The sequence below is a fragment of the Hyaena hyaena genome, unplaced genomic scaffold (assembly GCF_003009895.1).
Source record: "Hyaena hyaena isolate Hyena2069 unplaced genomic scaffold, ASM300989v1 scaffold_96, whole genome shotgun sequence".
In the NCBI taxonomy this organism is placed as follows: domain Eukaryota; kingdom Metazoa; phylum Chordata; class Mammalia; order Carnivora; family Hyaenidae; genus Hyaena; species Hyaena hyaena.
The window spans coordinates 2,073,919-2,088,060 of NW_024080729.1; the positions used below are offsets into that span (position 1 = coordinate 2,073,919).

At 47.1% G+C, this 14,142-nt stretch overlaps 1 protein-coding gene across 2 annotated transcripts in view; it reads right to left on the reverse strand.

The window, feature by feature from the left end:
• Positions 1-1,381: 1,381 nt before the first annotated feature.
• TBC1D22B (TBC1 domain family member 22B) overlaps positions 1,382-14,142 on the reverse strand; it is a 78,170-nt gene continuing 65,409 nt past the window's right edge. For both annotated transcript variants that reach the window (XM_039235324.1, XM_039235323.1), the window contains one exon: positions 1,382-3,350. In XM_039235324.1, coding sequence (XP_039091255.1) covers positions 3,222-3,350 — 129 coding nt within the window. In that variant the 3' untranslated portion in view covers positions 1,382-3,221. The remainder of the gene's footprint in view (positions 3,351-14,142) is intronic.

Genomic DNA, 14,142 nt, shown 5'->3' on the forward strand with positions numbered 1-14,142 from the left:
ACAGAGAAAGTGGGGTGGTGGTTGCCAGCAGCTGTAAGGAGGAGGAAATGGGGAGCTGTTGTTTAATGGACAGAGTTCCAGTTTTCTAAGATGAAATGAGTCCTGGAGAAGATGGTGGTGATGGCCGCACAGCAATGTGAATGGACTTATCCCTACCGAAGTGCACACTTAAAAATGATTAAGATGGCAACTTATGTTCTATACGTATTGCCACAATTTTTAAAAACAGAGTCTGAGAAAAATAATGGAATTAAATATAGACCAGTGATCTCAGTGACCGTGGATTGCTCATCAGAAACTGTGGAAGAGACAGCAGAACAACATCTTTAAAGCGCCAGAGTAATTGTATCTAGAGAAAATATAGTCAGGACTGAAGACAAAATAAAGACCATTCTCAGATGAAGGATCACTAAGAGAACGTCTCAAGAAAGTTTCTGAGGCAGAAGCAAAATCAGTTTCAGAGGGGAGGTTGAAGCTTAAGGAATGAAGGAGGAATCCTTGGCCCTTTGGCTAAGATTAAGTGTAGGAATGAAGGAGGAACATAAATGGTTAAGTGGCTCCTCTCATGTTCTTTAAGATATGTGTAACTATTGAGGGCAAAAGTTGTTGATTCTGAGCCAGGCAATGGCCGCCTGGAACAGACTATTCCTCCAAGCTCCCTTGCAACTAGGTGTGACCTACTGTGGGACTAAATTCCGGTCTGTGAGTTGCAAGAGAAGGTATTATGGGGCAGCTTTCTGGAACATTCCTTAAAATACTGCTGAGACCTTGTTTTCATTCCTTTTTCTCCATCCCTCCCTTATCCATCCTGGTGCTTGGGAAGTGGATACAGTGTCTGGAGTGGCGGCCGCCATCTTCCCCGTGAAGACGCAGAGGAAGAGTCCGGGTTCTCACAGACTCTGTGAAACAGAGCCATCATCCTAGCCCTGGATGGTCTACTTTTGGACTCTCACGTGAGGCAGAAGTATACTCCCTTGTTGTGTAAGCCATCGTTATTTTTTGGTCTCTGTAGCATGTTGCTGCATTTAATCTGAAGAGAGCTCCGAATCACTGAAAGCAAGCAACTCTCTCAAATGAATCCAGGGAGCAGTTCTGGGTGAAGAAACCACCGGAGTGTTTAGCACAGTGCTTGGCATATGGCGAGGTGGTCTATAAATGTCAGCGGTTAGGCACCGGATTACTCAGTTTTGTAGTTTCCACAGTATCCATCACAGAGTGGACGCACCATCCTCTGAGACCGCCTTCTGACTTTCTGTTGACCCCCTGCTGCCCCACAGGAAACGTGTTTCCCGTCCTTACTGATACCAGCAAGAAAAACCCGAGAAAAGGGCACTCCTTAGGTTCTAGGTGACGCAAATCCACGGGAGAAAAATCAGCGGTGGAGGAGGAAATACACTATTTATTTACAATTCTTTCACTTTATCCACAATTTTCCATACAAACATAAAAACTAAAAAAATAAAACCACCACTTGGGAACACAAGTGTCTTTCTGTTATTAGTCCGGTGTAGGGAGGGTCACAGCCCTCCCTTCTGTGAAGGAGACTATTGAGGCACACTGAAGGGGACCGGGAGAAGGGTAGGAAGGAGGCCTGAGAAACAGCTCCGGATGAGAAACGTAACAGGCCAGAGTGGTGGGTGGTCACCGGCAGAGACTCAGGGCGTCACCCACTGGGGACACTGACCAGCTTCCCAGGAGAACGACAGCCACTTGCCACCCCCCTCCTCGCCTCTCCCCTACGGAACTCCGGAAATCAAACATGCCTCACGCATCTCGAGCGGTGTGGGGTGCGATGCTGACAGCAGGGTGGCGCTGGACACTTCTCTCCAAGAAGAGCCCCAAACCCCAGGGGACACAGAAAACCCCTCTCCTTGGCACTGATGAGTCCGTCACAGCTTCTGTCTTGAACACAATGCTGACTTCAAACAGAACACAAAAGCTCTCCCCCAGCATCCTGGGGAAAGGGAAGGGCTGAAAACATGCTCTCTGGGAGGTGGCTGGGGTGAGGGGGGTTGGGGGTGCTGTCTGCCCAACAGGGGGAAGGAGTGGGGCTGATGCTCCACTAAGACCCGGGGTGGGGGAAACAGAATGGCTCCGAGCCACTGACACCTGGACGGCTGCCCCCGCTTGTCAGAGCAGCTCCCCCTGCCCAGCTCCGCCTGCTCTGGTGGCTCCCGTCCGCTCGCTCCCGGGAGGCACCCCGAAACCCACCTGGAGGGCTGCACCCGCCTGCCTGGCGACGTCATCTGTGCTAGTGACCTCGATTGCTTTCACGTGTTGATGCACATTATAAATATAAAACCATATCTGCTACAAAGAGGACATATATTTGTACATCTTTACCCATATACATAATAACACAATTTACACATAATATCTTGGAGTGGGTCATCATGGAAAAAGGGTTTGGAGAGGTAAAAAGCCCCTTCTCCCTCCCCCTGCCCTGATCCTTCTCGCGGGATGCTTGTACACTTGGTCACCGGGGGCCCTTCCAGCTGGTCGTGGCGGGGCTGGTCTGGACACATGAATTCGGACATGTAACGAAACACTGACGGGTGTGTATGCCCACGTACACACACGAACGGAGGGACACATACAGACATCTGGTGAGAAAAGGAAAATAAAATTCCTAGCCCTTGGGTGTAGGCCTCTTCCCAGAGTTACAAGCATCAGTGCTTCCTCCATCTGAGAGCAACAGTCTCAAGCTGCCCCTCACTGGCTCAGAAGAGGGCGAGGGCGGAAGGGGGAGGGCTAGAAAAGGGGGAGGGAGGGAGGGGCCGGGAGTCTTTTCAAAACATAAGGCGTTTTTTTGACCTGTGATCAAATCAAACCATGTCACAAAAAGCAACGGCATCAGTCGGGGCCGGGAGGCAAGAGACCGCCAGTCCATGTAGGGACAATGTGAGTTGAGACCCTGAGCCTTCCCCTTCTTTTGTCCAGTTTCTTTCGAAGGGGCAGACAACCCTGTACCTCCTTTCCTGTCCTCTCCCAGAGCTGGGCCCACCCACGCGTCACGGAATACTGAAAGTGGTCCAAGAAACATCCAGAGACACGGCGTGGAGGACAGGCACGCCGCAAAGTTAAGACCTAGGCGGCGGCTGATGTGAGCTTTTTACAGCAGGAGTGGTTCCTGGCCGGAGTCCACGGCTCGCACGGTGGCCACAGTGATCAGATTGCCATCAGAGGTGGGGACGGTCTGGGTCCCCCTGGGGAGAGAGCACCTATCGGCGGTAGTGATTGGGGGCATCGGCAAACATGTACTTTAGTCTGTACGCCTCGGCCAGCAGCAGCCCGATCTCTTCATTGCCCCAGTGTATCGTGGGTAGGTTTTGTAGCAGCATCAGAAGACCCTGGAATGCAAGAAAGAAGTTTTTATCATCCGGCAACTACAGGCCAGGGGACCGGCAGGCCTGGGGACAGGGTCCCTTCCTCCTGGACCACACACATCCCACTGGGTCGGGCTCCCTCCTCCAGCCCCCAGTTCACCTTCAGGAAGCCTTGAAAAGCCTCTGTGGATTCTCCGATATCCACTAACACCTGCCTCTTTTAACAACATTATAAACAGGGAACGACACCAACAGGTAAGGATATTTAAAAGAGAAAAATAGGGGCGCCTGGGTGGCTTAGTTGGTTAAGTGTCCGACTTTCGCTTAGGTCATGATATTGCGGTTCGTGGGTTCGAGCCCCGCGTCGGGCTCTGTGCTGACTGCCAGCTCGGAGCCTGGAGCCTGTTTCAGTCTGTGACTCCCTCTCTCTCTGACCCTCCCCTGCTCACGCTCTCTCTCTCTCTCTCTCCTAGAAATAAATAAAACATTAAAAAAAAATTTTAAAAGAGAAAAATAATCTCCCTCATCATCCAAACATACCTCTCTTCATTTCCAAGTACTCCTTTTCAAGCTTTTTCTCACACACATATTTCTTTAATAGCTGTAATCATAATTATGATTTTATGCTTTTTAATCACCTTCTTTTACTAGAATTTTAGTGTCTTTCCAAGCAGCCTTCAGAAATGACTGTCCTCAGTGTTAGTGTTCCATCATATGGCTATACCCTATTTATACCCCATTTATCTTTTGTTAGATACTTAATTTGCTTCTTTTAAAAAAATTATTAAAAACCCTTTACTCATATTCACAAATGCCTATCTTTTTGCACTTGACATATTTCTCCTAATCCAGTATTTAGCTTCTCCTTGTTCTCCAAAGACCATCTGACCCCTGTCCTCAACCTACCTGTCTGGCTTATTTCCTGCTCTCCCAATATACATGCCTCCTCCAGCTAGGTCCATTTCAGCCAGATTTATCTGCACCTCTGTGGTTTAATTCATGTTGTTCCTTTCACTTGGAGCACCTTCCCTTTTCCCCTCTGCCTATCTCAGTCCTATTCAGTTCTCAGAGCCCAGGTCTCTCAAACTGTTCCATCCTGTTTAAAGAGGATATCAGAATAAAAAGCGAATGTGAGGTTGTCTCTGTCATTTATTTACCCACGCGGTTGCTGCTGCTTCATGTTCTTTGTTCTTCTTTCTCTTTTTTAAAGTTTATTATTTATTTCTAAGTAATCTCTACACCCAATGTGGGGCTCGAACCCACAACCCCGAGATCAAGAGTCATATGCTCTTCCAACCAAGCCAGTCAGGCACCCCTGTTTCTCTTTCTGAACTGGATATTCTTCTTCTTTTTTAAATTTTATTTATTTTGAGATAGAGAGAGAGACAGACGGACGGACAGACAGACAGACAGCGGGAGGGGCAGAGAGAGATAGGGAGAGAGAATCCCAAGCAGGCTCCATGCTGTCAGCGCAGTGCCGGATGCGGGGCTCAATCTCATGAACTGTGAGATCATGACCTGAGCTGAAATCAAGAGTTGGACATTTAATCAACTGAGCTACCTAGGCACCCCGTGAACTGGGTAATCTTATTTTTCTGATTATAAAAGTGATAACAGCAAGACAAAACCCAGAAGACACAAGGAGACCGGTAGACTTGATTACATACAACTTGAAAATGTCAAAAGGTGTCAAAACCCAAGCTAAAATATAAGAAACTGATTATGAGAAAATCTGTGTAACACCTATAAAAGACAAAAGGTTAATATATAGAATCAAAAAGGGTGCCTACAAATTAGTAAGAAAGAAAACCACCAAATAGAAAAACAGGTGAGTAATATGAATAGCTAATGTTCAGAGTGCCCGTAGCCCCCACACATGCGGGGAGTACTTTTAGAATTTCTTCCTTTAGAAACAGAAACTTGGCTGTGCACAAAGCTGCCTGTGGTACATCACTGCTTAAGATCCCCGTTCTGGGACAGTGAAAGTTCTGGGTTCTGCCCTAAATCTCTTCCTCCCCACTTCCCAGAAAGTGGGTGTGAATGGAGGAGCGGAAGCAGGCATCTCAGACCATAAGATTACAGCCATGCGTGGGAGACGACAGAGCAAGAAGACATCTGAGTCCCTGCCACACCACAGCCGGGATGTCGGCTCTGGACTCTTGCACTGGAAGATGGCGAACTGCAGGGAAATAAACAACTACCTCGTTTTAAGCCACTGCTATTCTAGGGTCTTGGGTTACAGGGGACAAGTCTGTATCATCTTAAAGACAAGCTGCAGCCATCGAAATCAGAAACGCACACGGTCTTTGATCCAGCAACTCCACCCCTGTATCCTGTCCTGGGGAATATCCACAGTTCCGCAGGGGGATCTTCCCGGCATGCACCGCTGCTTCGGACAGTGGGGAAGCGCTGGATAAACCGTGGTCATCCACAAGGTGAAATACATGGCAGCACACAGGACAAATGAAGTAGGGCTACATGCACCACGGGGGAAGAGAACGACAGCTTTGGGAGTACAAGTAAGTTGTAGGAAACTACATACAGGAGGATCCCACTTCGGTAAATGAGAAAACAATATATTTGTATATATACAGTAGGCGTATAGAAAATTTAGAAAGTGAGGTGGTAAACTGTTAACAGGGATGAGAGACTTTTTCCACTTTTTCCTTGTTACGCTTCTGTGCCTTTTGGACCCTGTGTTTTCGATTTTTACCATAGAGTGTTTATGCATTACTTGTGTGATAGAACTTTTTCTCTTTAGTAATACGCATCCTGTGGCAGTTTTGTTTAGTAAAAACTAAAAAAGCAGGAAACAGATTACCCATAACTTCATAACCAAGAGGAAGCCACTTTTTTTGGTTAAACTATTGGTGTCTGGGTGGCTCAGTTAAGTGTCTGACTCTTGGTTTTGGCTCAGATCGTGATCTCGCAGTTTGTGAGTTCGAGTCCCACATTGGGCTCTGCACTGACAGTGCGGAGCCTGCTTGGGATTCTCTCTCTCTCCCTCTCTCTCTTTGCCCCTCCTCTGCTTGTGCTCTCTCTTTCTCTTGAAATAAATACACTTAAAAAAGTTTTTAAGTAAATTCTACACCCATTCTGGGGCTTGAACTCCTAACACCCAGGATCAAGAGACATATGGTCCACGGGATGAGCCAGCCAGGAGCCCCAAAAGGAAGCCACTTTTAAGCATGTTAGCATATTTCCTTCCACTCCTTTTTGTGCACAATTTCCATAGTTGAAACATTTTCTCTGCATAATTTTGAGTCTATTTAGCATTTGTCATAAGCATTTCCTCTGATATTAAAAACTCCTTGTAAATATTTTCATGGCTAAAGAATTTCTCACAGTGCAGATGCACCAAATTTATTCTACATCTTCCTGTTCTGAGTACTTAATTATTTCTGGTTTTTCACTATAATGAAATTACGGTGAATAGCCTTGTGCATAGAGCCATATTTTAGATTATTTCCATGGGTCGACTTTGTAGGAGTGAAATTACTGTCAAGGAACATGAACATTTAAAAGGTACTTAAGGCTCATTCAGAGAATGCATTCCAGAAAAATGCTCATTTCTGTGGATCTCCACCAACACTGAGTACTCTTATTAAACAAAGTTCGCTTTTCCCTGAGATCTCCAAGTCTGAGAACAGAGCTCAAAGCCTTAAGTCGAGACGGTGGTGACCCCCCAGGAAGAACACAATGAGAAAGGAACCAGGCTACACGCTTCTCTGCATATGCCCATCCTCCTCTCCCACCCCCATCCTGGTTGCTGGCATCCTCCTCTCTTCCCCAAACCCTGTAGGTGAACCACCCTTTAGCATCCCATCCTTGTTAGTGAAATTCATTCAACCAGACAGGTAACTCAACCAGTTAAATGATGTTCACTCAACCGACTCAGATGCTAATGTTGAATTTAAAACCCTGTTAGCTGATCCAAATGTCTCTGGGTCTCTGGAGTAGGCTGTTCTCGTGGTTAATAATTTTCCCTGGGATGTCTTGGCCTCTCTTCTAGGTCTACCGTGTGTGTGTGTGTGTGTGTGTGTGTGTGTGTGTGTGTGTGTTAACGTTTGTTTATTTTTGAGAGAGAGGAAGAGAGCACAAACAGGGGAGGGACAGAGAGGGAGACAGAATCCAAAGCAGGCTCCAGGCTCCAAGCTGCCAGCACAGAGCCTGACATGGGGTTCAAATTCACAGGATCATGACCTGAGCTTAACTGACTGAGCCATGCAGGTGCTGCCCCACCCCCCTTTTTAACTTAAACTTAAAAAAATGTTGCCCTTGGAATAAAATACCCTCCCCCACGAACTCCTGACCCCTGGCCCCTTTGACTCTCGTCTCCTGCTTCCTATTCCTTTCCCCAAGGGCCCCCACCCACTCTCAAACTGGAAAAGGTATTGCATCTTTTTGCCAGCATCCTCCTTGGGGAGTCAACTTTTATTCTAATTTCAGCAGATTCTCTACTGTAAAAGTCCTCACCTTTTCTATACTTCAGACTCTGACTACCTGGAGAAGCCTTCCGATCCCTTCTGAGAATGATGGTTTTACATACATAAAATTAATTACATAGTATCACAAAGGAGGCCAGTTAAATTGAAACAGTTATCAAAATATTTGTAAACAAATTTATGATACTGCTGTATATGTACTTTATTAATACATTCTGTAACAAGATCTAGTGGCAGATTAAATAACTACCGCTATTTCAAAGTAGTAATAAACATAATGTTTTGAGATATCTGTAACAACTTAGTATGATATGAAAATACCTGCAATTAGTAACAAAGGAAGGTGTACTGCTAATATTACTGTGCTTTCCTGGCTACATTCATTACTGTAGGAAATGCTAAATTTGAATTTGGGATTACTGAAAATACAACTGACATTGTCTTTCCATTCATGTCTAGGGATCCTCTAATTTATTTTTTCTTTTTCTTTAAATTCATGTGTGTATACATATTTATATATATTACTTTTATGTTTATATACTTATTTATTTAAATTTTATTTATTTATTTTGCGAGATGGAGAGAAAGCAGGAGTGCACGCATAAATAGGTGAGGGACAGAAAGAAGGAGATACAGAATCCCAAGCAGGCTCCACAGCACCAGCACAGAGCATGATGTTAGGGCTTGAACTCGTGAACTGTGAGATCGTGACCTGAGCCAAGATCAGGAGTCAGATGCTTAACTGACTGAGACACCCAGGCACCCCAGGATCCCCTGACTTCTAAACTTAGACCCTAAGTTAAAGTGCTTGCTCTTGTAGCTTGCCCTCCTCCTGATTCACACCACAGCCAACAAGAATTCTTATTATACTTCCCTTCAAGGGTAAGTTTAATACCCAAGTATCCATATTAATATTAAGATTAAAATTTTAACTTAATTTAATCATTGAAAAACTTGTCTTCTCCTTTCTTCTTTTTTTTGGGGGGGGGTTCAAATTGCTTTTGTCATTATACAATTTCAGTCCCATTTTCAGTGAGCTTGCTGGGTGAGGTCAAATTGTTAATCTGATTTCCTGAGGACACATCTCATGGCCTCAGAACCAGCCCCTGCCTTCCATGGAAGGGGAGCTGAAGGAATGGTACTTGCTTAGCCTCATCCGGAACATAAGCAAGAAGACTCTGGGAACGTGGAGACTCAATGAAACCCTTGGCGTTTCAAGTGTTCGTCCTGTCATCGCAGCCAGACCATTCCAACCAGGCTGCAAAAGCAGAATCGACTGTAGGGACTCTTAGAAAAACTTGAGCCCAAGTCTCATCCCTGCAGTTTTTTATTCTAAAACCCTGGGATGGGACCTGGTAACCGCACTTCTCCAATGATTCCAGCGGGCAATCGGGTGCGGCTTACCCCTAGGGGGATCTCAAAAAGCTCTACAGGAATAAAAGCATATTTGGGATGCAGGCTGCGTAGTGGGATCCTAAAGAAGGAAACAGCTAGATGTCACACACAGAGAGACCTTTCATTAAATAAACTAAGATAAATCTATAAAATAAAATACCCCGTAGCCAATTCATCATTTGAATATTTTCAGTTTTTGTATAAGCATGTACTCATGTAACGTGTAAAAGATACAAAAAGGGGGGGGGAATGATGTAGATTTACAGTTTTTGACATGATAGGATATCCACCATAGTTCGTAAAGTGATAAAAAGGCTACAAAACGAGTTACAAAATGGTTGCATGAATGGTTATATACACACAGTAGGTATTTGTGGAGATCTGCATGGGGAAACGTATGGAAGGAAATATAGCACCTTTGTGGGGCACAATTTCAGGTACCTGATTCTTTTTTCTTACCGGTATTTCTAATTTCTTAAAATAATGATTACAACACTGGCACAATTGATAAACAACAAAAGAGTAATCTCTCTAGAAGGGAGTATTATTCTTTGCTGGGATAGAATCTACCTATAATTTCCAACTCCTCTAACCTTGCTAGAAACCTCCCAGAAGCCTTGAAGGAATTCTAACACTGGCCAAGTCAATGTCCCCGAATGCCGCTGGGCAGTGAGGCATCGATGAGAGGGAGCACTCTGCCACCTAGTGGCATGTCTAGGAACTGCATCCTTTCGCACAGTGCTGCAAGGGTGGGAAACCCTGTCCAATGCATTGATAAATCTGGGATAGTAGAAAAGAAGTAGAAACCAAATGGCTGGGGGAGAAGGTGTTAATCACAGGTGCTTTTATCTAAGAACAGGGAAGAGACAAAGTTGGGGCAGGGAATAACTGGCGTTTGTTACAATGCCAGCCCATGGGAGCACTAAGCATGACATGCAGTCAGATGAAACACTAGCTACGGGAAGACAGCTTACAGGGCAAGCAGCAGCAAGGAATTCCAAATTAGTGGGCAGGGGCCAAAGAAAAGTTAGAAATGGCTAAAATAGCAGAAAACAGTCTGACCTAGGTGCCAGCTGAGAATCCATAGATCCTAAAGGAAAAGAAATATGGCAGAAAAGGAATTAGTGCCATGGGGGGCAGGGGGGAAACAACAATTAGACACGGGTGTCAAAGGAGAAGGAACAGAGGTTATAGCCATAGAGACCTTGTAAGGAAAAGGTACAGGGGAAACTCCTTCAAGGATGTCCAATAGATGGAAGAAGTGAAGAGGAAGAACACCAAGGATAGCAATTACAGTGACAGCTATCATTTATTGAGCACTTACTACATACCAGATGGGGCTCTACATGCTTTACGTGTACTCTGTACTAAGTCATTTAATCTTCACACCAACTCCACGAGATACATAGTATTACCTCCATTTTACAGATGAGGAAATTGAGGCACAGAGATTAAGGAATTTGCCCAGGGTCACAGAGTGGTACTGGGTTGGAATCTGAACCCAGGCAATCAGGTTCTTGTGCTCATAACCACTATACATTATAGCATTTGCCCTGGAGTAAGAAGAGAAGTGGGCCATAAGATAGAAGGAAGCAAAAGAAAGGAAGTCATGGCAGACGCTGTTTGAAGGAAATGTGGAAGAGTTGCTTGATTTTACTCAGTGGTAAGAGTCAAGCACAACCAAAGACAGGACGTGTAGGAATCGACAGCAAAAGAACTTAAAGACCCCATAAAACATACGCTATTAGATAAGACTGTGTAGAATCATTTAGCAATATCGGAACATCCTTTGCAAATGTAAAGTGTATTCAGGCATGTAAAAATATTTTCCTAGTCAAATAAGCAGTTCTTTAAAACAAATCCCCCATTTTGAGAATCAGTGAGGTAGCAAAACAAGTCCCCTGGTTACAATAAAAACTTTCAAAAACATGTCCTTGCACATAAACTTTCTGAGAGTCAAGCTTATTCACTGGTTTTCTCCCAAAGTGCGTTTGGCAAGTTTCCCATCAGAGAAGGCCGGGTTGGGTCTTTCAATGTCTTCAGTGTCGTGTCTAGGGATCGTGCCCATTCTCACGCCAGCATGCTGTGAGTGAAAGAGCTCCAGTTCCCAGGGCTCCCTCTGAACCCCTTCTTCTGGGCAGGATTCAAACCGAAAATTCCCTGGATGTCTGTAAAGATGGGGCCTTCAGAGGACAGTGCTCCAAAACCCTACCCCTGAGTTCCTGCAGACGTGGTGGGTGGACACCACCTGATTCAACGGATTTATTCACATTGAGTTGTTCTTTAGGCCGCGAACGTCTCATAGGCTTAGCACTGAACGGAACGACACTGGCCTACCTCCTACGAGAGACACTTTCAGAAGAGGAATGTCTCCGAGGTGTTCATCTGTAGGGTGGAGGCACAGGCTTCTGAGATCAGCCCCCACCATGCTGCAGATGCATCAGCTGGCCCCGCGGGCTCCCTTGCCGGTCCCCATTTCATGTAGAGGAATCTGGATTATTGGTTCTCAGAGTCCTCTGCATGAGGCTTCTCAAAATCAGTTCTGAGCCACCTGGGGCCTTGCCGGCCCTGACATCTTGTGGGGTGCCATGCTCTTCGGGCTCTCACAGATGCTGCTTTCCTTGAGATGCCTGTTGGGGCTGTGGGGTGAGTGGGCAGGCATTCATCCACCCAGGAGCCTGTTCTCTCTGACTCAGGCGCACGCACTTTTCCTGGTTACAGTATTTAGAGTTGAACAGTTTCCAGGCTGCCTGTGGGTTACTTTATTCGGTACAAATTTTGTCTTTTTAAAATATAAATTACAAGTTTATTACAAAATATAAAATGTTAAATTTCTCATCATCAGTGATTCGAGAAATCAAGGCCATGAGCTCGCCCTGGGTGGGGCTGGAGGCCACACACCGCTGGGCTCAGAAGCTGGCCAGAAGTCCTGGGTAGCCGGGTAGCTGCCACCCAGTTCCTTTTGTGTGTACACTGCAAGCCCTGAGGCATGGATCCGCCTTGAAAGGACCCGCCTTGAAATGCAATGCGGGGACAGAGATCACAAAAGCTTGACCTTGATGGGCAGGCCAGTGAGGGTGGCTGTGCTGCAGTATGGAGGGTGGGTGTGAAGGCCCCCGGCCACTGTGTCCTCAGGGTCCTCACCTGAACCTGGACTTGCTTTACTGCATTCAGCTCTTCAGTATCACTGCTGCTCCAGACCCCTGATGGATCAAAGGCCCCATGCACACCACTGCTGTTGGGAACCTGCGTGTCCTCTCCATAGTTACCAGGTGTCCCCAGAGTGTTCAGAGACCGCGTTACTCATCTCCAGTTTTCCACGGAGCTGTCCCCACCACTGGCCTGCTCAAGTGTTCTGCGCATGTTTCTTCCCTGAATACCCACACGTCAGCGTAACTCATATTCCTCCAAATGCACACTGCAGCTCTGGGTTTTGGAGGTGTCCCCCTTCTTCGCCCCAGCAGCAACTCCTTGTGCTGTGGCAGTGATTCTGTGGTGGTGCACCTGCCACAGGGGGCCGGCCACACGTTCCCTCACTCGCAGAACTCACTCAGCGGTCTCCTGTCCTTCTGGGTGTGACCTGCGCCTGCTCTGGGAAGTCTCCCCTGGAGTCTGACGCCCACAGCCTGCCCTGACCGCGTATCTGCCACTGGGTGTCAGGAATAAACACGTGTTCCAGCGACCACATTCTGCGCCTCTCTGGGCTCACTTAGTGTTCCAGGTCCAGCCTTGGCCAGAGGGCGGGAAAGTCCACCGTCACTGCTATGCTTCTGTCACGTAACAGTGGCGTGCACACCCGAGACCCCCTAGTTCACTCTGCCAGGCTTCTGGATGGAACCAAGGCATCCCTCCTCATTCCATCTCCAAAGAGCTAGCAGCGCAGGTCAAGCCCCAGATGACCCAGACATTTAGGGCGGAGGCTGCTGGTCCAACAAGGAATGGGGGTCAAAGTTCCTCCCCGGTTTAGGGTCAAGCCCAATTTCTCCCCAATCAGGTCTTGCGGCACAGTCCTCTCACCCTGCGACACTCCAGCCACACTGCCTTCTCTCTGCCTCTTCCCTCCCCCGGCCCCTCAACCTCTTACCCCTGCAGGGCTGCTCCTCTGCCAGGAAAAGGCTTCCATGGCAGATCTTTATGCAGCCGAGAACAATGTCCTCTCCCTACCTCACAGCCGGGATGTGGCCCCCAGCAAAGTGCAGCCCGGGGTGGGGGGTGGGGGCGGCGCTGAGGAGGGCTCAGTGGGACAGCAGGCCTCCCAGCTCTCACCTGCTCAGCCTAGGTCCCCAGAGAGTCCCCCTGGCTCACCTCCTACTTCAAGGGCCTGTGGCCACAAGAGACGTGGCCTCCTTGGGCAGACAGAGCTCTCTCTAGGCTCACAGCTGGGGAGAGAAGCCCCATCCCCCTCTCAGCAGGGGCACAGCCACACGGGAGACCTGCCGACCCGCCGGTTCTGACTCGGGTGCTCACATCCAAGGCAGAGCTCGCTCTCTCTGATCACCATGGAGCTTCCCCTTTGCCAAGGTCACTGCTCCCGTCCCCAGTGTCCTCGGGTCACACAGCCTCTAGCATGGCCACTACCCCTACAGTGAATCCTGAGTCACCCTTTGCCCTTCCAGCACCCACAATGCAAGTAACATCAAGATCCTCCCTCAATACCAAGATTCCTACATGAGAAAGGACGCATTTACCCACTTTGTTTTGGGTGATTTTTACATGGTCCACCGTCTATTTAGTATGGAGGTTTCAGCGTTGCCGTGGTTTTTTTTTTTTTTTTTTTTTTTTTAGATCTTCTCACCCCTTAGCTTTTATTTTTTTTTAATTTTTTTAAATGTTTTTTTAAATTTATTTCTAGGAGAGAGAGAGACAGCGTGAGCAGGGGAGGGTCAGAGAGAGAGGGAGTCACAGCCTGAAACAGGCTCCAGGCTCTGAGCTGGCAGTCAGCACAGAGCCCGACGCGGGGCTCGAACCCATGAACC